The following is a 26,535-nucleotide window of genomic DNA, read 5'->3' on the forward strand; positions in this document are numbered from 1 at the left end:
CCTGTGAGGAATGAAGTTATCCTGTTATTGACAGGCAAAATTACTCTCAATGGCCCTGCTCAAGGCTCCCATCCCCCATGGCGGTCTGCCCTGGGGTGGGGAGAATATGTTTTTCTTGGACACCCCAATCTCTGGACCCCATTACAAATACCTTTTGGAGGGGTCCAGGCTGTGCCCCATTACAAAACCACCCTAAATCTAATAGCTTACTACAACAATGATTGATTATTTCTCATGGTTTTGTGGGTTGGCTGGGAGGTTCATCTGCTGGTCCCTCTGGGGCTCATGAGCAGTCAGACGATGGCTGGAATAGCTGCATGACCCACAGGCCCTCTTCTCCCACATGCCCAGCACTTGGTGTCGGCTCAGATGAAGCGCTTCCTTTCTCCTTCACCTGACCTCTCATCTCTAGGAGGCTAGATCATCTTCCTTATAATATGGTAGCCTCATATATATTATGGGAGGTATACCTATATATTTATATTAGATACATATGCACCTAATAGATATTTTGTATGTATATTAGATGCATATATACCTAATATTATAATACTAATATGTTATAAATACATCTAATAAACCAAGGCTTGACAGTGTGTGGTACTTTAAGTACATAAGTTATATAATGAGTGGAGAATTTGTAAGCTGGAAAATAGCTCGGGATTAGATTTCTAAAAAGTCATAAATGCCATACTAAGGAGATGGTCTTTGCCATATGGACAATGAAAATTTGTAGAGTTGTGTTTTTTTTTAAACCAAAGACTGTCATAACTAGATCTGTGATTTAAAAAGTTAACTGGTGTGATTGCTGAATGTATATTGGAGAGGAAAGATAAATGAAAGGCACTGAGCTGTAGCTCAGTGATAGGGGAAGAAAGGAGAGTACTGAGTGAAAAAAAATAACATTTTTGAGTGGCTATGATGTGCCAATCATTGCAAATAACATTTTGTTTAGAAGTAATTCAAAGTACTAACCCCATTTAACAGATGAGGAAACTGAGTCACGAAGAAGTTAAATAACTTACCCAAGGCACACAACTATTAAGGGAAAAAAATGGAGTCCAGTTAGTCTGAGTCCCAAACCTCCTCTATTAACCATCTACTGGTCTTGAAAAAGCATTTTGAGAGCCTAAGCAGGAGCAGTGGAAATGGAAGGATCTAATAGGGCTACGCCAGCAAGACCTTTTAGAGTCACAACCCGTGGAACCAAATGACAATGTAAGTGATGAGGAAAAGGAAAGTGTCAAATTTTACTGAATGTGAGAAAAAGATGGCCCAGCTCTGACTGGGCAGAACTTGAGGGACTCACAAGATATCCAGAAGATGCCTGAATGAGTTAGAAATACAGGCTTTTAGTTCAGGAGCAAGAGGTCAGGACCAGTGTGAATGCAGACCTGGGAATTGTGGGCACACAAGCTATAGCCGAAGCACAGAAAAAGAACACATACTGGAAACACAGAGAACAGAAATATAACAGAATCTTGGGATCTTCTACACTCAGGGTACAGGGAGAAGGAGATAGAGAAAGTGGTCAGTGGGTGAGAGGGAAGTCAAAAAAGTATCTTGGAAAAATGTTAAGATTTAAAGGAGACAGGAGTAATCCAGAAGGACTCCCGAGAAGCCACAGGTTTCAGCAATCAGAAGTCTGGTGGCGATTGTGGTAAAAACAGTTTAGGTACAGTCCTGGGATACAGGATTAGAAATCATTTTATATTTTTCTCAGGTGGGAATGTGAAGGTGTTAGTAAGTGCAAAGTACCCTTTCAAGAAGCTCTCCTTGGCCAGAAAAAAAAGAGTGTGGGGAGGAGGTGAGTAACTGAGAGGGAAAGAGGAATGGATACAGAGAAGTGAGCCTGCTGCAGACTAAAACTTCCGAGAAAGAGAGAAACATTGCATATAGATAATAAACAAAGCAAAAATGGAACACACCCTGAAAACCAAGAGATAGGATTAAACTAAAAGGTAAAGACGGAGAGAGATTTTTTTCTGTGAGGCAGGAGCCGAGGAACAGAGAATAGGCCCCAGCAGTCAGGAGGACAGTTGGGTATCGAACCCGTGACTGTCTAAATTGGGTGATCCTTTATGCTTCCAGCCCCTGACCAGGAACCAGTTCCAGAATGCAGGTGAGCTTAACTTTGCATTGCAAGCAAACAGGGTGCCCCCTGCTATGGGCTCTCCTGGCTAACTCGTCTAGGTCATCATCTTCTATTTTTTAAAAAAGATTTTATTTATTTCTAGAGAGAAGGGAGGGGAGGGAGAGAGAAACATTGATCAGTTGCCTCTCTGGTAGGATGCATGTGCCCCAGCCAGGAACCAAACCTGCAATCCAGGCATGTGCCCTGATTGGGAATCGAACCAGCGAGCTTTCGCTTTGCAGGACAACACCTAACTTGGCCACACGGGTCAGGGCTGGCCTTGGTCTTCTTAATAAGCTTCCCCTCACTCCACTCAGGCACTGAGTTCTCCAAAGGCTGCCTCCTCCAGACAGGGTTGCCTCCTATGAGGGCACGGAATTGAATATCCTCAGTACCCAATGAAAGACTGTTCCTCCAGAATAGTGAGAACTATCTGAGAAGAGCTAACCCTTCATTCTACTCCAATTCTGTTAAGTTTAGTAACAGTAAAGTTAAGCCCATCATACCTCCCTCAGAATGGATACTCATTCCCTACCCATCATCTCACTGTCTCATCCCCAAACTGTCGGGGTGTAGATAGACGTGGGGGTGGTCTGTCACAACCCAGCAGCTCTCAAGACATGATTTGAAGTGACTCCAGGAAAACAGAAAATGAGAGCTTGGCTCTTTTACCATGACATATGCAAGAGGAAACTAGAGTGCTGGTTGGAGGTGTCGAAAATGGCAGCTCCCTGGTGCCATCTTCTCTTCGTACACTTTTTACCACTGCTAAATTGCTAAATATGAGACAAAGATAGCCTTACTGTAGAGACTCCCAGATGCTCTCAATAAGATGAACTTTATATTTGAAGTAACCTTTAGATTTCACGCACATGCAGGAAATTAGGGAGAATAGTTATCAGGTGGTTTCCCATTTTGAAGAAAAGGATGTTATTTTTAAAGTCGAAGACAGATTATTTGAGTCTTAGCTTTCCACTGTTTAGGCCGCATTTAGGAGGGCTATCTCAGGAGTCGGAGCTGCAGTGGCCAGAGCAGCCGCCAACAGCCACGCCCGCCGTGCCTCCCCACGTGGCCACCCCGCTCCTGCACCCAGGAAGGATGCAAGGGCTCGCTGGACCCTGGCGCTGGCTGCTTCCATTCCTGGCTTTCTCGTATAAACTTTCAGCTCTTTACCTTCTTCAGTCTTGAGCTGTCAGTCTCCTTCAATGTGTAAATTTCTATTTTACACATTTTTACACAGGGGACGTCACACTCACCCTCCCTCTATCATTTTTATTTTTTGTCTTTTATCCTTTCCCAGGCTTTTTTTTTCTCAGCAAAACCCAAATTATGCCCCATTACCGACTGTGTTTTGAAATCTTCATTCCAGTGCTAGAAAAATTCTCCGTAGCCTATCTTCTCGTACAATTCTCCTCTTCCCCTTTGCCTTAAATAGCTTCTCCTTCCAGAGGAGATGTCCCTGGAAAGTGGTACCTCCTCGGTTCCTTTTGGATCTAAGGGCCAGGAGGAATGATCAGTCTTTGTTTTCTGAACTTTTCCCCTAATGGGGAGGATGGTGTTTTTCTATACAGATTTCCTTTTTTAAGCTTTATTTTATCCTTCTGAGTGGATAGTAGTTCACAGAATGCACAGAGCAGGCTTACACACACAGTCTCCCAATGCACCAGCCCAGCCGCGCCGCCAGTGAAGTCTTGAATTTACTGCTGGGTTCAGGCCCTTACTCTTTATTTCTCATCCAGGTTGCTGAAGTGATCTTCAGCTTGTCCTTCACCTTTGGCCTTTCTCTTGTCTGTCACCCACACTATGCTAGATTTTGTTTTGCTTTATTTAAGCCTCTCTTTGATTTTGACGCAATCCTGATTAAGTTTTTCTGCCTTCTTATTGTCCATACGATAAAGAGCTTGACCTAAAAATTAAAAGAAAAGAAAGAAAGAAACAACAGGAAAGAAAACAGACATGATCCTTGCCTTCATGGAGCTTATAGTCTCTCATTGCACCATTAGATAGATAATTACAACGTGGGATAAACGCTATAAAGGAAAAGCTGATGAGACAACTCTGAGACGTTAAACAAGGTGAGCAATTTCAGAGTCCTGTCTGAGGAAATTCTAGTTAAGCAGACACCAGGGGATGCTCAAGAGTTAGGTTAGAAAGTGAGGGGAAGAGCGTTTCAGAATGAAGCAACACCATGCGCGAAGGTTCTGAGCTTGCTGCACTTGGGGAACTGGAAGGCCAGCGTGGCAGGAGGGCTGTGAGTGAGAGGGACAGTGGAGGGTGTTGCCACTGGAGAGAGTAGGCAGGGCTTAGGTTTCTTGTAAATGCAGTAAGCGGCCAATGATAGGTTTTAGGTAGAGGGGTGGTGACATCTTATTTAAATGTTTAAACGTTTGCTCTGGCTGTTCCAGTCACTTGGGATCACTGTTTGCTCCTCATGCACATTGATGCCTTTGCATCTTCTCTTCCCTCTTCTCTTCCCTCTCCTCTTCCCTCACCTGGGGACATCTTCACCTTTTTCCCATTTAGGAATGAGCATACCACAGCGGTTATAGAAGGAATCCTGGGACCAGACAGCCTCTGCTGTGTGTGTGGTCTTGGGAATGTTACTTTAACCTGTCTGTGCCTCCGTTCTCTCTCTGTAGAAGGAAACAATAATAAGGGTATTGTGAGGTTATCAGTAAGGTGGTATGTGCCTAACAGATAGTAATATCTATAAAACTGTTTGCTATTTTTTTGTTACTGTTAATAAGATTGCCTCAAATGTTGCTGTGTAATCTTCTCTCACCTTTTCAGGTAAAATAGATTACTTCCTCTTCTGTGCTCTCACACTTAGATGGTTGCTTTTAACACTCTGTTACAGAGTTAGCTGAATGTATACCTTTCTCCTTTCCTCAATTATAAATTCTCTACGAGCAACCACGTGGCCTCAGGTATATGGGTTTACACCTCTCCTGTACCACTGATTAACTCTATGACCTTGGGTAAATTGTGTGACTTCTTGATCTTGGTTTCATCTATAAAATGAAGGTACTATTATCTATCTGAAGGGATTTTTTTTGGATAAGGATCATATCTGTACAGTAGTGAGTACTTAGTAAATGTAAGCATGTTTCTTCCCTTGCTCTCTAAATTTCTAACAACTAGGGCAGAAATAACTAATCAGTGAATAGCCTGGTTATTCACTGATTAGAGGCTGAGTGAGGTATTCAATTAATAAATAATTGGGATTTAATTAATGATTAAAGCAATAGAACACACACAAAATAACTAAAAGGAGGAGATTCTATTGATAAATATGTTGTACTTCTGATACCTAGCAGATATGTCCTAATTTTTAAGATATTCAAATTGTGTTTGTCCTGAAGTATGTTTTTTAAAATTAAATTTACCCTTAGCATTTTAGAAGACGATGAACATGACGGCCTGAGCTAAAATTGAATTGAGTGCAGAACACAATTTGAATGCTATTAAAAGAAAAGATTAAAAGCAATCAATTAGAAAAGGACTACTCACTTAGGGCTTAGTTTTCTTTTTCTTTTTTTTTAAATTAATTTATTTTTTCAACTACATTTGTCTCTGTCTTCCCCCCACCACCTTCCTTTGCCCCCTCCGTCCCTCCCACCCTCCCTTAACTCTACCCCTTTGATTTTGTCCATGCTATATGTTCCTTGACTTTCCCCCTTCCCTTCCTTTTCCCCCGACCCCCTCCCTCCTTCCCTCTTGTCTCTGTTGGTTTCTTTTCCTTTCAGTGTTGCTGGTCTTATTTTCCTTGCATCTTTGTACTGTTGGTTAGGTTCCACTTATAGGTGAAATCATATAGTATTTGTCTTTCGCCCCCTGGCTTATTTTGCTTAGCATAATGCTCTCAAGTTCCATCCGTGCTGTCGTGAAGTTTAGTAGTTCTTTTTTCCTTTCTGCTGCATAGTATTCCATTGTGTAAATGTACCATAGTTTTTTGATCCAATCATCTACTGATGGGCATTTAGGTTGCTTCCAACATTTGGCTATTGTAAATTGTGCTGCTATGAACATTGGGGTGCATAGGTTCTTTTGAATTGGCGTTTTGGGATTCTTAGGGTATAGTCCCAGCAGGGGAATCAATGGATCAAAAGGCAGTTCCATTTTCAGCTTTTTGAGGAAATGCCACACTGCTTTCCACAGTGGCTGCACCAGTCTGCATTCCCACCAACAGTGGACTAGGGTTCCCTTTTCTTCACAGCCTCGCCAGCACCTGTTGTTTGTGGATCTGTTTATGATGGCCATTCTGACCGGTGTGAGGTGGTACCTCATGGTGGTTTTGATCTGCATTTCTCTGATGGCTAGTGATGCCAAGCATCCTTTCAAATGTCTCTGGGCCCTCTGTATCTCTTCTTTGGAAAAGCATCTGCCCAGGTCCTTTGCCCATTTTTTGATTGAATCATTTGTCTTCTTGGAGTAGAGTCAAGTGAGTTCTTTATATATCTTGGAGATCAGACCTCTATCTGCTGTATCATTAGCAAATATATTTTCCCTTACGGTTGGCTCCCTTTTCATTTTGATGATGTTTTCTTTAGCCGTGCAGAAGCTTCTTATTTTGATGAGGTCCCACTTGTTTATTCTTTCCTTTATGTCCCTTGCTTTAGGAGACATATCAGTGAAAAAATTGCTGCGTGGGATATCTGAGAGTTTCCTGCCAATATTCTCCTCTAGGATTTATATGGTGTTGCCTCTTATATTTAAGTCTTTTATCCATCTTGAGTTTATTTTGTGTATGGTATCAGCTGATGATCCAATTTCAATTTTTTGCATGTAGCCGTCCAGCTCTCCCAACACCATTTGTTGAAGAGGCTATTGCTCCATTTTATGCTTCTGCCCCCTTTGTCAAATATTAGATGTCCATATAGGTCTGGGCTTATTTCTGTGCTTTCTATTCTGTTCCACTGGTCTATGGGTCTGTTCTCATGCCAGTACCAGATTGTTTTGAGTATAGTGGCTTTGTAGTAGAGTTTGATGTCTGGTATCGTGATCCCTCCTAACTTTATTTTTCTTTCTCAAAATTGCTGCGGCTATTCAGGGTCATTTATGGTTCCATATAAATTTTTGAAATGTTCGTTCTATTTCTGTGAAATATGTCATTGGTATCTTAATAGGGATTGCGTTGATTCTATAAATTGCTTTGGGTAGTATGGACATTTTGATGATATTAATTCTTCCAATCCATGAGCATGGTATATGCTTACATTTATTTGTGTCTTCCTTAATTTCTTTCTTCAATGTTGTATAGTTTTCTGCATACAGGTCTTTTACCTCTTTGGTTAAATTTATTCCTAGGTACTTTATTTTTCTTGTTGCTATATAGAATGGTATTTTTTTCCTGATTTCTTCTTCTTCTATTGCATTGCTGGTGTACAAAAATGCCTTTGATTTCTGAATATTGACTTTGTATCCTGCTGTTTTGCCAAATTCACTTATTAGGTTGAGGAGTTTTTTGGTAGAGTCTACAGGGTTCTCTATGTACACTATCATGTCATCTGCAAACAATGATAGCTTTACTTCCTCCTTTCCTATTTGGATGCCTTTTATTTCTTTTTCTTGTCTGACCGCTGTGGCTAGGACTTCCAATACGATGTTGAAAAGAAGCGGTGAAAGCAGACATCCTGGTCGTGTTCCCGATCTTAGTGGGAAAGCTTTCAGTTTTTGCCCATTGAGTATGATGTTGGCTGTAGATTTTTCATATATGGCCTTTATTACGTTGAGGACTGCCCCATTTATTCCCATTTTGCTGAGTGTTTTGATCATAAATGGGTGCTGTACCTTATAGAATGCTTTTTCTGCGTCTATCGAGATGATCACGTGGTTTTTGTCTTTTCTTTTATTTATGTGATGTATTACGTTTATTGACTTGCTATATTGAACCATCCCTGCATCCCTGGGATGAATCCCACTTGATCGTGGTGGATAATCTTTTTAATGTATTGCTGGATGTGGTTTGCCAATATTTTGTTGAGGATTTTAGCATCTATGTTTATCCGCGAAATTGGCCTGTACTTTTCTTTCTTGGTAGGGTCTTTATCTGGGTTTTGGGATCAGGGTGATGCTGGCCTCATAGAAAGAGTCTGGGAGTCTTCCCTCCTCTTGGATTTTTTGGAATAGTCTGAGAAGGACAGGGGTTAGCTCTTCCTTGAATGTTTTATAAAATTCTCCTGTGAAACTGTCCAGCCCTGGGCTCTTGTGTGCCGGGAGTTTCTTGATGACTGCTTCAATTTCCCCAGCTGTTATCGGTCTGTTCGAGCTTTCTATTTCTTCCTCCTTTAGTGTTGGGAGATTATACTTTTCTAGAAATTTGTCCATTTCATCAAGGTTTTCAAATTTCTTGGCATATAATTGTTCATAGTAGTTTCTGACAATCCTTTGTATTTCTGTGGTATCAGTTGTTATTTCTCCTCTTTCATTTCTGATATTATTAATTTGGGTCCTCTCCCTTTTTTTCTTGATGAGTCTGCTTAAAGGCTTGTCAATTTTATTAATCTTTTCAAAGAACCAGCTCCTTGATTGGTTGATCCTTTGAATTGTTTCATCTCTATGTCATTCAGTTCTGCTCTCATCTTGACTATTTCCTTCCTTCTACTTGCTCTGGGATTTATTTGTTATTGTTTCTCCAGTTCTTGAAGTTGTAGTGTTAGGTCTTTTATGTGAAATGTTTCTATCTTTTTTTAGGTAAGCCTGTATTGCTAGGAACTTCCCTCTCAGGACCGCCTTTGCTGTGTCCCATAGGTTTTGGACTGTTGTCTGTTCATTTTCATTTGTTTCCAGAATTTTTTTTATTTCTTCTCTTATCTCATTATTGACCCATTCATGGTTTAATAGTCTACTGTGCAGTCTCCATAAGTTTGCAAGTTTTTGAAGTTTCTCTTTGAGGTTGATTTCCAGTTTCAAGCCCTTGTGGTCCAAGAAAAAGTTTGGTATTATTTCAGTTTTCCTGAATTTGCTGAGGCTTGCTTTGTGTCCTATCATGTGGTCTATCTTTGAAAAACTGCCATGAGCATTTGAAAAGAATGTGTATTTTGCTTCTTTGCAATGTAAGGTTCCATATATGTGAGTTAAGTCTATTTGATTCAGTGTGCCATTCAGCTCCACAATATCCTTATTGATGTTTTGTTTGGAAGATCTGTCCATTTTTGACAGTGGGGTGTTGAAATCCCCTACTATCAGTGTGCTGCTGTCTATATCTTTTTAGAAGTCATCCAACAATTTCCTTATATACTTGGGGGCTCCTATATTGGGAGCATATAAGTTTACAATGTTTATGTCTTCTTGATAGATTCTTCCTTTAAGTATTATAAAGCGCCCCTCTGGGTCTTTCTTTATGGCCTTTGTTTTGAAATCTACTTTGTCTGATACAAGTATGGCAACCCCTCCTTTTTTCTCTTGCCCATTTGCTTGGAATATTTTTTTCCATCCCTTTACTTTCAATCTGTGTAGGTCTTTTGCTCTGAGGTGGGTCTCTTGTAGGCAGCATATGTGTGGGTCATGTTTTCTTATCCATTCAGCTACCCTGTGTCTTTTGATTGGGGCATTTAGTCCATTTACATTGAGAGTTATTACTGTTAGAAACCTATTCATTTTTTCTCTTTGTACCTGTGTTTTTCTGTTTCTCACTCTTTTCCTTCATCTTCTTAAACCAGTCCCTATAGCGTATCTTGGAGTGCTGGTTTGGTAGAGATGTATTCTTTTAGCCTTCTTTTGTCTGGGAAACTCCTTTTTTCCCCTTCTATTTTAATTGAGAGCCTTGCTGGGTAGAGCAGCCTTGGTTGTAGGTCCTCGCTTTTCATGACTTGGAATATTTGTTGCCATTCCCTTCTGGCTTGTAGTGTTTCTGTTGAGAAGTCAGCTCCTAGCTGTATTGGGGCCCCCTTGTATGTTACTTTCTCCTTCTCCCTTGCTGCCTTGAGGATTCTCTCTTTGTCTTTGATAGCTGCCATTTTAATGATGACGTGTCTTGGAGTGGACCTCCTTGGTTCCCTCTTGAGTGGGGTCCTCTGTGCCTCCTGGATCCATGAGACCCTTTCTCTCCTCAGATTGGGGAAATTTTCCATCATTACTTTTTCGACGAGGTTCTCTATCTCTTGCTCCTCTTCTTCTCCTTCTGGTATCCCTATTATGCGGACATTATTGTGTTTCAAGTTGTCCTGCATTTCCCTAAATACCTCTTTATTCTTTTTGAGTCTTTTTTCCATTTTTGTTCTTTCTGGGAACTTTTTTCTAGCTTATCCTCCATCTCACTGATTTGATCCTCAGCTTCATCCAGGCTGCTTCGGATTCCTTCTACTGTGTTCTTCAATTCAGAAATGGTATTCTTCATATCCTCTTGTGTCTTCTTGATAGTTTCTATGTCCTTTTCCAGGTTGCTATAGTTTGCTGTAAGATCCTGATAGTTTCTCTGCAGTTTCTCATAGTTGTCTTTGAGCTGGCTGAGCTCATTGAGCTTCCTTAGAAGCATTGTTTTGAACTCAATATCTGATAGTTCCCTTGCCTCTATTTCATTTAGCTCTCTCTGTGGGGAGTCCCCTTTTCCACTCATTTGGGGGGAACTTTTTTTTCTTCCCATTTTTGTGAGAGTCTGTTAAGTAATTTATTATTTTATTTATTTATTTTTGCTTCTGCTTCTATTGGGCTGTCTAGAATTCCTAACTTTGTGAATTAATCTTCTATGGTAGTAGGCACGTCTTTTTATTTATTTATTTGTTTGTTTGTTTATATTTTCTTTAGTTTTCTTTCTGGGCCTGCCTCTGATGATGTCAGTTGTTGACTCTATATGACCTTGGGTCATTTGTTTGAGCCTTCCAGGAGTGTATTGTCTGTGTCTGACCCCTGCTTTGGGCAGCTCTGTGACCCCTTCAGCCAGGGATCCACTATTTCTGTGGATCGCTTTGCACTCCACCCCCCCCCCCCCCGCCCCCCGGCCCCCCGCCTTGAGCGTGCTCCTCGGCCAGACAGGATCCCCAGCCCAACAGGATCCCCGGCCCACAGGATCTCCAGCCCGCCTGGGCGCTTATTCACCCAACCTCGCGCACTCCTCTAGTGCCCACGCCTGGTGGGCGCCCCAGGACTGGTCAGTTTAGGGTCTTCTATTGTGTGCTTTCCCTGCTTTTGGCTCTTTGGGGGCGTCGCTCGCTTTTGCCAAACGGAGACTACGGAAATGGGCGGAAGTCAGCTCTAGGACTCTCCGGTGAATCCTGTCTCCAGTCTCTCCTCCAGGGACTCTGGGCAGCTCTGTGACCCTTCTGCCCTGGATCCACTATTTCTGCGGACCACTCTGCACTCGCGGGCTGCGCGGGTCCGTTTACGCCTGCCCTCGCCGATCTGTGCACTCCTTCGCAGGCCCCATCGGTGCCAACCTGTGGGAGCCCTCGCCAGCCCGCGCGGGTCACACACACACTCGCCAACCCTCGCTGGCCACTCGGCGTGAGTGTGCGCGCCTGCACAGGGTGGTTTTGGGCTGTCTGTTGTGTGCTTTTCAGCTTTTAGCTCTTTGGTGGTGTGGCTTGTTCCCGCACAATGGAGGCTATGGAAAGGAGAAAGAGTCGGGACTCCCCGGTTCCTCCTCCCCTTCTTTCCCCAATGCCTCCGTCTCCAGTCTCTCCTCAAGGCTCTCAATGCAGCTGTGTGACCCCTTTGGCCAGGGATCCTCTATTTCTTCGAGCCAGTCTGCACTCAGCCCCCCAGCTCACATGCACAAGCTGTGTGCGGAGCTCACGAAAGGCAGGTTAATTGATTCCCTTATGCCTGAGCGAGATGGTAGCTGCAGAGTGGGAGGCGCATTATCACCCGGGCTCCACCGGCCGCAGTGTCAGTTCTCTTCACAAAGTTTTCCTCACCAGTCTTTTACCAGGCACCGGCCCACCCTGCTGCCGCCTCTACCCAGAGATCAAGGAGGACGGCTGCCACTGCAATTTTTGCATTGGCCCTTTATATGTCTCTTTGCATCCCCTGCCACCTGTCTCTGGCAGAGAGCACCCCTAAGCTTTTCAGGCTTGCGTTTTTGTGGGTTTTCCTGGTTTTAGCTGCTGTAGTCTAGAGATCCCTGTTTATGATTCAGACCCCGTTCTTCTCAGGGGGAGCTAACTGGCCGGTTCAATGTCCCTCCGGTGCTAGTGCCCGTGGGCACCCAGCCCACCCTCTCGAGCCTCCACCGCACTTCTCACCCGTTGGGATGTGTGAGAGTTGAATCCACTGTCTGTCCGCGGCTCCAAGGCTCCTCTCCCACTATAGTTCCATTGTTTTCCAGGTGATTTCTCCACTGTTTAGTCACAATTGCAGTTTGGTCTTGGGAGGAGGTCAGCATGACTCCCATTCACTCCTCCACCATCTTCCTCCAATCAGTTTTCTTATCTATAAAATTTGATAGACAGATAGATTAAATGATCTCTAATATTCCTTTATGCACTCAAGAATTACAGTTTTGTGATTCTCTGATTCTGATAGCTTGTGCAATTACAACAGCTTAAGATACTAGATAAAATCCTTATGGTGGAAGAGAAAGAAAATTAGCAAAGAACTACACAGTTCACAGTCTGCAGCCATTTAATAGAGAAGCAGACAGTCCTCCTACCTCAGCAGTTGGAGTTTCAGAATGATGACACTGAGTCATCAAAAAAGGTTAAATTTGGTTCAATATACTTTCCTTATAAGGCAAGGAAATGTGTAATGCATTTTTAGATTTTTATCAATAATATTTTAGCATTTTTATTGGTTTTCATTCCATTTAAAATATCAGACTTCAATTATTTAGAAAATTCACTTACGTAATTACCTACATCCTCTTTTTGAAATAAACAATATCAATTTAGGTGCTGCAGAGCTCTTCCTGCCACAAAGTAGCTTATCACTCTCCTATCATGGTGTTAGCCTTTTTGTTGTCCTAGATTTCACCCATAAAATTATAACCATTTCAGTAATTTCCCCTTTCATTTATTCAACAAGCATTTATTGATCACCTGCTATGTACAGACAGCAGTGGTCAAAGATAAGATTTCGCCTGTGTCTTTAAGGAACTCACTGTCTAGGATGGAAGACAAATGTGTAAATAAGTAATTGGGGTGTAATGTCTTAAGTACCGTAATGGCACACACACACACACATGCACGCACGCACGCACACACACACAAAGAGTAGAATGCCTGGACCTACTTGGATGGAGATTAGTGGTGGAAAGGGAATAGCCTTTATAGGGGGAAAAATTTGAGTTGAATTTTAAAGAATGAGTAGGAGCTTTTCCAATAAACTCAGAGATGGAAGGGAACTTCAAGGAAAATAATAATATGGCTCTGACTGGTGTGGCTCAGTTGGTTGGGCATTGTCCCGCAAACCAAAAGGTCGTTGGTTTGATTCCTGGTTGGGACACATGCCTAGGTTGTGGGCTTGGTCTCGGTCAGGGCACATGTGAGAGGCAACCTACTGATGTTTCTCTCTCTCTCTTCCCCTCTCTCAAAAAAATAAATAAGTAAATAAAATCTGTTGAAGAAAAGAAAAAGAAAATAATAGTATGTACAAAGGCATTGAGATTAGAACTATTATGGGCAACTGGAAGAAAGTAAGAAGCTTCTTATGGCTGGCAAGTGCATTTAGCGGAAATGTGTAGACGAATCTGAAGAGGCTCAATCAGGTAATATGTGCTTTTATGCCACGCTAAGGGTTTTAGACTTTATCTAATATGCAGTGAGGAGTGACAGTCACATCTGTGTATCAGAAAAACCAGCCTGGTAGATAGACTGGATATAAGCCAAAGTTGGAGGTAAGGTGAGCAATTGGAGATTCCTGCACCAGTCTAGACAAGGGACGAAAACAGCCTAGGCAAAGGCAGAATTAGTGAGAGAGGAAAGGAGGATGTGGACATGAGACGAAGTGAGATCCACAGACTTAGAGGTTCGCACAATGCATGATGGGGGTCAGGTTAAGAAGAAGATGGAACTGGATCATCTGGCTTTCTGTTTTGGGTGACTGTACTAGAGGCAACATGACCTGGGGGGTGGGCAGGAGTGTGGGTTCTGGGAAAGCATGTGCTTTCTGATTTAAGTCCCACCACATTTTGTTTCCACTACTTTTGTCCTGGTAGAAAAGTGGATCGATGTGGCTTCTTGCCAGAAATGCAAGAGCCATCATGCCCCTTTGAGGTGATAAGCATAAGGATGAACAGCCACACCATTTAGAAGAGCAGAGCAAAAAGATAGAAGGAGCCAGCTTCCCAGCACCAGCGTTGAGTAGCTGCCCCGCCCACCTACCTCTGGATTTCTTATTGTGCAAGGCAAACACCCTCTGGATACGGTTATAACCAATACAATGAAAAAAAAAAAAAACCAAAACGGCCCATTGTAATTGATATTTGCAATGTCTTTGCATTTATTTTTTCTTATGAAGCCCTAGAAACAAATTTCTTTTAGCATATTTATATGTTGAATTTAATTGTTCCATTGACTTCTAAATTTTCCTTTTCAGTTTTTATAGAACAAATTAGAAAAACAAAACAAAATACCTTATCTTTACCTTTTAGGATACAAATTGGAAAAATGTGCATATAAAGATGGGAACTGATATTTTGAATAAATAAATAAATATTTTGAATATTTTGAAATTTTATTGACTTTTAAATGAATTAATAGATACTATATTTTATATTTGGTAAAAATGTAATATTTAATAGAGCTTTTCACTTTCGTTTTCTATTTACTATGAAAAATCCTTCTTATAATCTCATTAAAGAAGAGACTGTTTCTGTAGTTATTTTTGAAAGGAATATATATATTGGCCTTCTCTTTAGACATTGAGACCAATGATATACCTAGAGTCTTAAAAAAACAAAAATGTGTGGCTAGAATCTTACTCATTTTGAGTCTTTTCCATATACATTTGTGTCTGGTTCCATATTTAGAGAGATTACATCAGAACTGAAGGCTCTCTTTGGTCTTAAACTCTGTACTTGAGTGCAGCAATTGTTGTGGCTTCAGCAGTATGCTATGGAATGTGTATAGAATCCACTCCAGGGTTCTTTTGAAGTCTAAGATCCATATGTTCTGCAATGCTGTTAATATAAAGTTGGGGATCTGTTTTCTGATGATTGTGTGTTTTTATGCTTGCAAAATACAGCTTATATCATTGTGGCAATAAAGTCAAGAATTTGATGTTATGAATCACTTTTCATTTAGCATAGCCTACGCAGCCATCAGACAGAGCCTGGAGGGCACTTGAGGGGAAGCTATAAGAACTGTAGGACAAGTAGGTCACAGAGAGCAGCGCCGTCAGATGATGGAATGCAGGGCAGGGCCGAGCATCAGGAGACTTCAGTTCTATCCATAGCTCTCTTCCTGACTCAGTCTATGACCTTGGGCTACTTACTCAACAGCTCTCGCCTCAGTTTCATCTTAAATAAAATGGGGCCAGGACTAGCCTCTAAGGTGTATTGGAGTGGGTTGTGGAGTTCCCCTTCTCACAGACTGTCTTGTCTGGGAGACATCTTCCAGTCATTTGCTCCAAACCAAAGTGAATCCCCTCCGCAATGAGTAGTGTTGTTTTCCATTCTTTAACAACTCTGGTGACAATGGACATCACCTCCCCATAAAGAAGCTCATTCCATTTCCAAACATTCTTAATTTTCAATGATTCATCTTGGGAAGTACCTAAAACAAGCACATTCAGAGTCAGAAAGTCAATAAGAGGTTAACAGGGATGGGGTGGGCGGTCGGGGGAGATAGAAATGGAAGGTCCTGCTTATGGTTACAGAGTTTCCATTTGGGGTGATTACAAAGTTTTAGAAATAGTACTGGTGATGGTTGCACAAAATTGTGAATATAATTAACACCTCTCAATTGTATACTTAAAATGGCAAATTCAATATTACATATATTTTACCACAATAAAAAAATTTCATCTTGGTTAGCGCCCTGGTCTCAGCGTGAAAGTAGATCATATTATCCAAATTCTACAGAAGAGGAAATGGTCTTTAAGGTCACATGTGCAGGGAAGAGGAGGGTAGAGATCTGAATCCATGTCTGTGACCCTCAGGCAACGGGTGTCCTGAGCCCACACTGCTGTCACTGTTGGGAATAGACTTCTTCTCACCGTTGGTGATGCTCTTCTTTTCTTATTGTGTCTTGAGCCGGCCTGGGCAGAGAGGGGAAGAATATTTTTGCCACCAATGTTCAATCTAGAGACTAAAACTCGGTTAATGAAGCATGATGTGACATTAACTTTTTTGGCAGCCACAACACGCAGTTGATTCATACAGAGCTTATCATTAACAAACTTACTCCCTCCACATCTGTTTTATACATGCTACTCTTTTATTTTTTAAGATTTTATTTATTTATTTTTAGAGAGAGGGGAAAGGAGGGAGAAAGAGAGAGAGAGGAACATCAATGTGTGGTTGCCTCTTGTGCGCCCCCCATTGGGGACCTGGCCCACAACTCAGGCATGTGCCCTGACTGGGAATCGAACTGGCGACCCTTTGGTTCACAAGCTGGCACTCAATCCACTGAGCCATACCAGCCAGGGCTATACGTGCTACTCTTAAAGCAGGCCCCTCTCCATTCCTAAATTTGTCCTAATGGTGTTCTAGATTTAAATGCAAATATTTAACATTTGTCCCTATACATAATTGCATATTATTGCTTTTTTTACTGATTGTTCCGTTCTCTTATTCTTTTGAATCTTGATTGTGGAATGCATCATCTTTGTTATTTCTTCCATCATAAAATGTTATCCTAATTATAAATCAAAAGAACTTAAATCCCCTTATCCAAGTTATTGATAAAAAAGGACTGGGCAATAGATAGAGGCTTCACTGGTGATTTTTTTCTGGCCTTACCCTATAACCAACACCTTCATGTAGAAACAGCTTAAGTGCTTTAGATTTTGAATTAAATCTCATTGAGCCTGCACAACACCCATACAAAGTGTTATTTTCATAATGTTAATTTTTATACATGAGGGAACAAAGCACAGAGAGGTTAAGCGGGAAAGTCACAGAAGCAGGATTCAAATCTATGTGCTCAGCATCCATAGTCCATGTTCATAAACGCTGTGCTGTATTGCCACTGATATCAGCCCAGATTCCAGCCTATATTGGGAGAGGATAACAGAAGGGACTCTGTTACATCTAATCAATGTGATTGCTACTACATTTTTTAAATGTACCATAGGTGGCAAAATAATCTGAAATACCAGAGCAAAACATACGTCCCTTTGTATATGCTGTATTTTCTCTCAAGAAACTTGGACTATAAACTCCTATTCTTTCATGTCTGCTCAAATGGTAATTCCTTTTCGTTTCCCAGGCACACTTAAGTACTCCTTCTCTTTTACTACCTCTGCACTTTGTACAATTGTTCACTGCCTTTTTAAAAAAGATTTTATTTATTTATTTTAGAAACAGGGAAAGGGAGGGAGAAAGAAAGGGAGAGAAACAGGATGTGCAAGAGATACATCGATTGGTTGCCTCTCACACGCCCCCAACTGGAGACCTGGCTTGCAACCCAGGCATGTGCCCTGACTGGGAATCGAACCAGCAACCTTTTGGTTCGCAGGCGGGCACTCAGTCCATTGAGCCACACCAGTCAGGACTTACTGCCTTTTAAAACTTATTTCCGCAAACAACAGACTTTCCCAGAGCACCTAGAACCTGTGCCTGGCATTGTGCTGGGTAATGAGAACACAGACCGGAGCGACAGCGGTTGCCCTCACGCTGACAGCTGGCGGCGAGAGCCAACGCCAGGCAGCCCTGGTGCCGGCCACGCTGCAGGTGTTCAGCGAAGACTGTCGAATGGAAGAGAACTGAGTACCAAGAAAGTCTTTTTAAATCCTCAAATGTGAATCTGTAAGCTGTTATGCTTTTGATTAAGAGCAGACTAATTTTGAGCATCATGGCTGTTTACTCAGTGCAATTGCAGCATCGCCAGCCTATACCTGTGCATTTTAGTCATCTGAGGTTAAATGGTGCTGTGGTAAAAACCTGAAAATATCATCTTAGGAGCTCATAGATGTAGTAGTCGTAGTGAGAATGTATTTCCTGATGACATACATGTCTGTCTTGGGCCATAGATACTTGGGTCCCATGCCTTATCATTGCAGGACCCCAGCTAAAGGAGTGGCTCCTGTTGGACACATTAATACGAGTCTTAGGTCAGAGGAAAAGAAAACAAGTTTCCCTAAGAATACCCATGCTTATGGTGTTTAGCTATTCAAATTCTTTACCATGTTTAGTCCAACAATCTGATGACTACATGTATTTTCTGGAATTTGGAATGTTACATGCTACTAGGATATATGTTAAGTTATTGGCATATCCAAGAGAAACTTCAAGATTGACTGATAGAGTCTTTTTAATGGCTCAAGTTTAACAAATTCTATTATTGTACCACAATTCATCACTTTGATTGCTATGCATATTTTTCTTGAAAACTTTTGTCCGCCAAACATGTATTTATAAGCAAGTTATCAGTTAGGAAAAAAACTTCACGATTAATGTAGCTAACTTTATTGTGTAGAAGTATTTCAATATTTGTTCAGTGCCTTTTTACCAAGAGAAATAACTGCTTAATGGACCACAACAAAAGTGTAAGCTGTTATTCACGTAGTCTTTACAATATAATTTAGGGGTTAGGATGAATGATTCATTGCTAGCCTGGACAGAAATGCTAGCTTATTTCTTTCTTCCTACATGCAGCAGCAAAGTATGTATAATCTGTTAATTTTTTAATTAACCCTTACCAGTGTGGCTCAGTTGGTTGGGTGTCATCCTGCAAAGTGAAAGCTTGCTGGTTTGATTCCCAGTCAGGGCACGTGCCTGGGTTGCAGGTTTGGTCCTTGGTCAGGGTGCATAAAAGAGGCAACCGATTGATGTTTCTCTCTTACATCAATATCTCTCTCCCTCTCTTTTTCCCTCCCTTCTCCTCTCTCAAATAAGTAAATAAATAATAACTGCTTGGCACATACTACATTTTAATGAAATGGGTTTTTGACAATTGAGAAACTTCTGAAATGACAGTACTGCAAGAGGAGGTATTCCTGTTTTCTTTGAGCTTTCATAATAATCAAAAAGATATGCGACTGAGTCTCTTTGCCTCCACCCAGACTACATTGTTCAGAGCCCTTCCTCAGAGCTGCCAAAAGAATGGAGCCATACTGACATGAGAGGTATAGAAAGTACTAAATTGTGTTGTCTGGCTGATTTTTTTTTTCCTTGAGGATCTCATTATAGAGAATTAGACTCAACCTAATGAGACACGAAGGGTGATTTCCTGAGAGTAAGTTGTGGAACGAATTGCCATGGCATGAGTTACAGGATCTTTTTCAGGGGTTTGGAAAAAGGAGAATGTCTATCAACCTGCTTAGGGTCCTCTGCTTTGGGCTTCACTGGGTGCCGGCAGCATTTCCGAGCCCGCTAGGTCTGAAACAGTGGCCTGCATCAGAATAGCAGCGCTGGCAGGTCTCTCAAGGAGGGGACAGCCCCTAGGCAGGGGTGGGGCCAGTGAGCCGAAGGAACAGGAACCGCAAGAGACCGTTGTTATGTACCCGTGGGTTGGTTGCCCAGGCTAGAGATAGGTTTTAAAATAACTAAGCAGGAAAAAAAAGAAAATAAATTTTGTATTGACAGAAAAGAGTAGTAAACATGATCACTTTCTCCTGAAAATTATCTGAAAATAGTTGGCACAATCTGTAAAAACACAAGCAAATACACATGACTGTTTATGCAAACACATCTCTTGATATTTACCATTTCAAATAAATATATGTAGCCTTCGAAAGAATTCACATGAAGTCTGAGACCCTACTCCCCCCACACCCAAGGTTCGCTTAACTGAAACTCTGTGGCACTGGATTTTCATTCCCATCCTATTCTACGAACATTTACTGAGTTCTCACTTCGAGTTTAGCACAGCGTGATGATGCTCTTTTTGGTGTGGCAACCACTGGGAAAAAATGCAGGCTCTGTGGAGCTAGGCAGACCTGCCGAGACCTCCGTTCTTAGTGGGGGCATTTGCATTTGAGCGACGGGGTGGTGAGGGAACCCCTGTTGCTCTGCTCCTACTTCTATTTTACTAATTAAGGAATCTGACATCTTCATGTCATGTCAGAAATCGTGGGGAAAGTGTTTCTCCACCTCGTTTTAAATGCTACTTTTCATCTGCACACAATATGCCCAGTATTGTTCAGATGGTAAGAGGATACATTGACATTTGGGGGGATTCCTTACCCACCACATTTCCTTAAGAATAAAATTCTGAAGCTCTTGCCAGCCTTGCAAACGCCCAATGGAATCCCTGCTTATATGCATATTTTGGGTGCATCAATATGTTTGTCATTTTCTCCCTGGAAACGGTTTCTCACACCCACGTTGCAAGTGTGTGATCTGTGATTCTGTCTCCTGCTAGTTTCTGTATCCCCTTTGCCTCCAGGGAGGGCTGAGAACATGATTCAGCTTAGGGAAATGATGCAAAATGTGGCTGTTGAGGTGGTGTTTCAAAGGAGTCCTTTTCTTTGTGTGCAGTTCCTATCCTGGGTGCAACCTGTGACTCCTTTCACCTGAAACAATGCAGCAGGTTTGAACCCTAGGATCTCAGAATCGTGGTGTTGAATGGGCCGAGAAGACACTGGCTCAGTTTTAAGCCTTTGGACATCATCGTATTTCATTTTAAAGGGAGCCTCTGCCTCATTTTTGAAGATTTTGAGAAAAGGGCATGTAATAATTTTGCTCAATGATTAATCAGTCAGTGTCTGCAGCCTTTTCTATAAGGAGAACTTCTCTCTGCACTTTGGTATTTTGCTTCACAAAGTAAATAAGGGGTCCTGTTGTTTTATCTTAATTAGTGAGGGGATCCTGGGATGTCCTGATTTAAATAGTACTGTTGTTTTTAGTTCCTTCCAGCCCCTGGCTTTTTGGGGAGTCCCTTTTGTATCACTACATTCTCAGACATGTTCGATCACAACAAAAGCACCGTTTGATGTTTAAGAATTAATTCCTCTAAATACGGAATGGAAAACAGAAGGACATTTCAGGCATTACTGTCAACATTTCCATTTTCTGAGGATGTTTCTCCAGGAATAAGCATTACTCCACTGTTGGAAAATGGGTCCTTAGCGACTTCTTTTGGGAACATATGGCATACCCTTAAACATCTGCATTTCTGACTAAAATCTGATTTAATACTACGGTGTTGACTTTTGTGAGAAAAATAAATATATCGAAGAATGCAAGTTGTTAAACACTAGAATATAATGGTTTGGGTAGAAATTGTAAAACTGGTTTTTCATAAAATAGAAGTAAGAGGATCAGAAATCAACAATATTAAAATGACATGAAGATCTGATCAAACACACACTACCTCTGAATTTCTCTGTGTGGAAATTCTGCCTTATTTTTTAAAAAGATTTCATTTATTTATTTTTTTATTTTAAGTATATTTTATTGATTATGTTATTACAGTTGTCTCAATTTTTTCTCCTTTTCCCCCTCCACCCAGGACCCCCCTTCCCTCCAGAAATCCCCCCCTTTAGTTCACATCAATGGGTTTTGCATATACGTTCTTTGGCTTCTCCATTTCCTATACTATTCTTAACATCCCCCTGTTTTGTACCTACCATTATGCTTCTTAACCCCGGCACCTTTTTCCCCCTTCTCCCCCTTCCTCCTCCCAGCTGATAACCTTCTAAATGATCTCCATACCTATCTTTCTTTTCCTGTTCTGGTTTGCTTAGTTTTGCCTTTTTTTAGATTTAGTAGCAGTGGATGGTTATGAATTTTGTTGACTTTTTAATGTTCATAGTTTTGATCTTCTTTTTCTTAAATAAATTCCTTTAATATTTCATGTAATGATGTTAAATGATGCTCTCTTTGTCTTTAACCTTTGGCATTTTCATCATGATGTGTCTTGGTGTGGTCCTCTTTGGGTCCAACTCGTTTGGGACTCTCTGCGCTTCCTGGACTTGTCTATAATATGTCTATTACTTTCATCAGATTAAGGAAGTTTTCTTTCATTATTTCTTCGAATAAGTTTCCAATTTCTTCCTCTTCCTCTATTCCTACTGGCATCCCTATGGTTTGGATGTTGGCACGTTTGGAGATGTACCTGAGTCTTCTTATACTATCCTCGGGTTTTTTTTTGGAATTCTTGTTTCTTTTTTCTGTTCTGGTTGAATGTTTATTTCTTTCCTATATTCTAAATTGTCGATTTGAATCCCAGCTTCCTTCCTTAACTGTTGCTTCCCTGTAGCTTTTTCTTTATTTTGTTTTATTTCACAAATGAAGGAAGTGTATCCTTCATTTCTTCCTTTATGTTGTTGCCGTACTCAGTGAATTCTCTGAGCATCCTGATCACCAGTGTTTGGAACTTTGCATCTGATAGGTTGACTATCTCCTTTTCATTTGGTTCTTTTTCTGCGGTTTTGCTCTATTCTTTCATTTGGGCTATATTTCTTTGTCTCCTCAATTTGGCAGCCTCCCTGTGTTTGGTCCTGTGTATTAGGTAGAACTGCTTTGACTCCCTGTGAAAAGCACCTGTAAATTATGTAGGGTGGAGCCTTAGGTAATCACCTGGGCAGGGCAACCTGCTCCACCACTTTGTGGCTCTGTCGGGGGGGAGGGTTCGAAGAGGGGACTGTGCTACTGCCTGGCTTCTGGAGGTTTGCCCATCACTTGCCCTGTTTCCAGTCACTTCACCCACCCCCCATATGTGACTGGCACCCTTCCAGCGGTTGCCCTGGTTTTGAATCTCAGAATGGGTGGGTTTGTGTATGTTTTAAGACTCTGTGGGCCTTTTAAGCCAAGTTTCCTGAAAATCCAGCTGTTTTTCCTGCCACCCCAACCCCCACTGATTTTTACAGCCAGAAGTTATAGGGATTTATTTTCCTGGTGCTGGAACCCTGGGCTGTGCACTCTGGCCTTGGACTGGGATTGCTCGCTCCCAAGATATCTCTCCCAGTTTTTATTCACCACAAGTGAATGTGGGACCTCCCGTGCTTATTCCATTGCCACCATGGCCTCTCTGCTCCACACACTGCATCTCCTCACCTCTCCCCACTGTATCTACACGTCTGCCCCTCGTACCTGTCTGGATGAATGTGGCTTCTTTAAATCCTTGGTTATCAAACTTCTATACAGTTCGATTTTCTGACAGTTCTGGGTATTATTTGTTTGGAGATTTAGTTTTAATTCTTTTTGTGGTTGCGTGAGGAGGCGAAATGTGTCTACTTACATCTCCATCTTGACCAGAAGTCTATTTATTTATTTTCAGGAAGAGGGAAAGAGAGGGAGAAATAAAGGGAGAGAAGCATTGATGTGTGGCAGAAGCATCAATCAGTTGCCTCTCATGGGCTGCAACCAAGGGACTGAGCCCAATACCCAGACAACTCATGCATGTGCTGGGTTCCAGTCAGCATGTGCTGACTGGAATCAAACCAGTGACTTTTTGCTTTGCAGGATGATGCCCAACCAACTGAGCCACACCAGTCAGGGTTCTACTTCAGTTTTTAAGTTTAGAATTAAAAAAAAAATATTTGAAGAATAATTAATGGAGAAAAAGTTCATGATATGGCAAAGGATTGTGGTTAAAATTAATGCGGAGAATTACTTGTGACACTGCTTCATGAAAGATCTGAGTAAAGAAGGATCAAGAATCTTTGGAAGTACATGATAAAGAATAAAATTGGAAAGGAAATAGCAAAGATGTTTTGCTAGGACAAAAAGGAAATCCTACAGAAAATAAGGAGGCAATTCTGTTATCCTGTCCTCTAAATCACTGATTCAGTCCTCTGCTTCATCTAACCTGCTGTTGATCCCTTCACTGTATTCTTCATTTCAGATATTGTATTCTTCATTTCTGACTGGTTCTTTTTTATGGTTTCAATACATTTTTTAATGCTTACTATCTCTTTGTTTAAGCTCTCATTTAGATTATACATTCTTCCCCTAAGGTTCTCGAGCATCCTTATAACCAGTGTTTTTAATTTTGAATCTGGTATCTTGGTTGCTTCCATTTCATTTTTTTCCTGGGGATTTCTTTTGTTCCTTCATTTGGGGCATATTTCTCTGTTTCCCCATTCTGTCTGCCTTTCTGTGTTTGTCTGTGTATGTTAAATAGATCTGCTATGGCTCCCAAACTTGTTATGGTGGCTTTATGGTGTAGGGGCTCAGTGGTGCGGTCTTCCAGATCACCTAAGCTAGGTGCTCCAGAAATGTCTCTTGTGTGGGTTATGTGTGCCCTGCTGTTGCAGTTGAGTCTTGAATGCTGTTGTCCCCTTTGTGGGTGGAGTTAACCCCTCAGACTGGCGGACTGTAAGGATAGACCTTGATCACAGTGTATGAGTAGCTGTGCGGGGCTGCCGCCTGAGGCATAGTTGTTCCCAGGTATGGGGGTCTGGTGTCTGCTGGAATCCCCCTTTGACTGTGCCACTAGTCTGAAGTCCACCACTGATTGTGTTGGTTCTGGGTCCACATGGGGTGTTCGATACATGTTGATGTCAGACGTTGTGTGTAACTGAACTTGGGCTACCTGCCTGGAGCCTCCACTCTATTCACTCTCTGTGGCTGCATCTACTGTGCCTGGGTGGGCCAAGCTGTGTGTATCAGTCAGCTTCCTCCGGCTCTGAGCTGGAGGCAGATCAGTAAAGGGTCCAAGACTCTTTGAGGTTCACCTCTACCTGTCAGCTACTCTGCTACCCCTTGAGGTTGCCTGCTTTTCCTCCAAAGCCTTCCGAAGAAAAACTGTAGAGTGGGCCTAGGCTGGCCACACCCCGCAGACCCCTCCACAAAGCACTAGCTCGGTACAGTGAGGCAACCAGGGTCATGAGGCTGGCGCTGGTGGGTCTCCTGCTTGAGGGCAGCTCGGTCAGGCACTCAACTGGGGGAAGTATCCCCTACCCCAGAGTTTAGCCTGAAGGAAGGAAGCAATACTGGCCCCCATACCAAAGCCACACAGCTCATTGACAGTCTGAGTGTCCACCTAGAGCTTCCCCAGAAAAAGAATGTACCAAAGGCCCCTGTTCAGTGCAGCCAACAGACCTCTCTTCAGGACTTGAGCTTGGCAGGGTGGTGTCACCAGTAGTAAGTGGCTTGGCTTAATTCATTCCCCAGGCTGCTGCTATAAGAAAAAGAGTGCTCAACCCTGGGAAGATAGCACCCAAGGGCAGTGTGGAACAGTGACTCAGCACAGGGGCCTCAGTGGCTGACCCTCTATATGTCTCCTTGGGGCCTCCCCTCCCAGATCTTCTCTTTATGACTCTCTGTGATCTGAGTCACCTTCCTTCTACTGGATCCGCAGGTGAGTGTCCAAGAGCAAGATCCTGTGCATTGGCCCTTTAAGAGAGTACCTGAGTTTTTAGCAGACTCGCTCCTCTTCCAGGTGGACAGAGGCCCAGCTGACTCTCACAGCCAGATGCTACACAGGCTCCTCCTTCTGGCCCTGGGTTGGGTATCCCAGCATGGGGTTGAGACTACACGCTCCTCGTGGGGGACTTTTTGCAGCCAAGATACCCCCTCAGCTTCTCAGCCACTGGACGTGCGTGCAGGGGCCAGCCCTTTCCACATCTTTGCCCTTTCTACCAGCCTCAATGTGGCTTCTCCTATATATCCTTGTTTATAACACTCTTCTTCATCTGTCCTTCAGTTGCTTTCAGGTTGCTCTATAGTTTTATCTGTAAATCTAGTTTGATGTTGGGAGCAGGTGAGTGTAGCTTCTCCCTACTCCACAGCCATCTTCACTTTCAATGATGGTTATTCCTTTTCCGATGGTGCCAGAAAGTAAGTTGGCTCCAAGTTGTAAAAAGCCTTCAATACCATGCCAAGGCTGTTGAGTACTCTAACTTCTCTATTTTCCATTGTCTTACAGACCAGATGATGTGCTTCTGCATCGCACACATGATGAGATTGTCCTCCTGCATTGCTTCCTTTGGCCCCTGGTGACATTTGTGGTGGGCGTTCTCATTGTGGTCCTGACCATCTGTGCCAAGAGCCTGGCAGTCAAGGCAGAAGCCATGAAGAAGCGCAAGTTCTCGTAGAGGGCGGTAAACATGTGGAAAGCAAAGCACAGAAGCTGCACCTGTCGGCACACATCTACCTGCAGAGCCTGTTTCTGGCACAGGAGATGGAAGGGGCTGTGAGAAGCTCAGAGAGGCTCCTCCCTCAATGGCAGCAGCAACAGGCACAAGTGGAAGACTTGGAACCTCATAGATTGTATTCTATGTGCTGTAGGGATGGCTAAAGAGCCAAGCTCTTAGCTGTATGGAGTAAGTTTTAGGAAATCTGATCAAATGTTAATTTTATTTGGAAAGCAGCAGTATATAATTGTACAGTGTAGTATACAAATCATTATGATTTATGGTATTTAAAAATATTAAAAGAGAATGGTCTGTGTTCTTTTCTATTCCCTTTTTTATCC

The 26,535-nt window shown here is 42.2% G+C and overlaps 1 protein-coding gene across 1 annotated transcript in view; it reads left to right on the forward strand.

The window, feature by feature from the left end:
• The window catches only part of KCNMB4 (potassium calcium-activated channel subfamily M regulatory beta subunit 4), a 59,706-nt gene extending 33,281 nt beyond the window's left edge, over nt 1-26,425 (forward strand). The window contains exon 3 of the mRNA XM_054580292.1: nt 25,987-26,425. Within this exon, the coding sequence (XP_054436267.1) occupies nt 25,987-26,155 (169 nt within the window). The 3' untranslated portion in view covers nt 26,156-26,425. The remainder of the gene's footprint in view (nt 1-25,986) is intronic.
• Nucleotides 26,426-26,535: the final 110 nt, after the last annotated feature.

The sequence above is a fragment of the Pteronotus mesoamericanus genome, unplaced genomic scaffold (assembly GCF_021234165.1).
Source record: "Pteronotus mesoamericanus isolate MK-2021 breed Mesoamerican mustached bat unplaced genomic scaffold, CSHL_Meso_final contig_56, whole genome shotgun sequence".
NCBI lineage: Eukaryota > Metazoa > Chordata > Mammalia > Chiroptera > Mormoopidae > Pteronotus > Pteronotus mesoamericanus.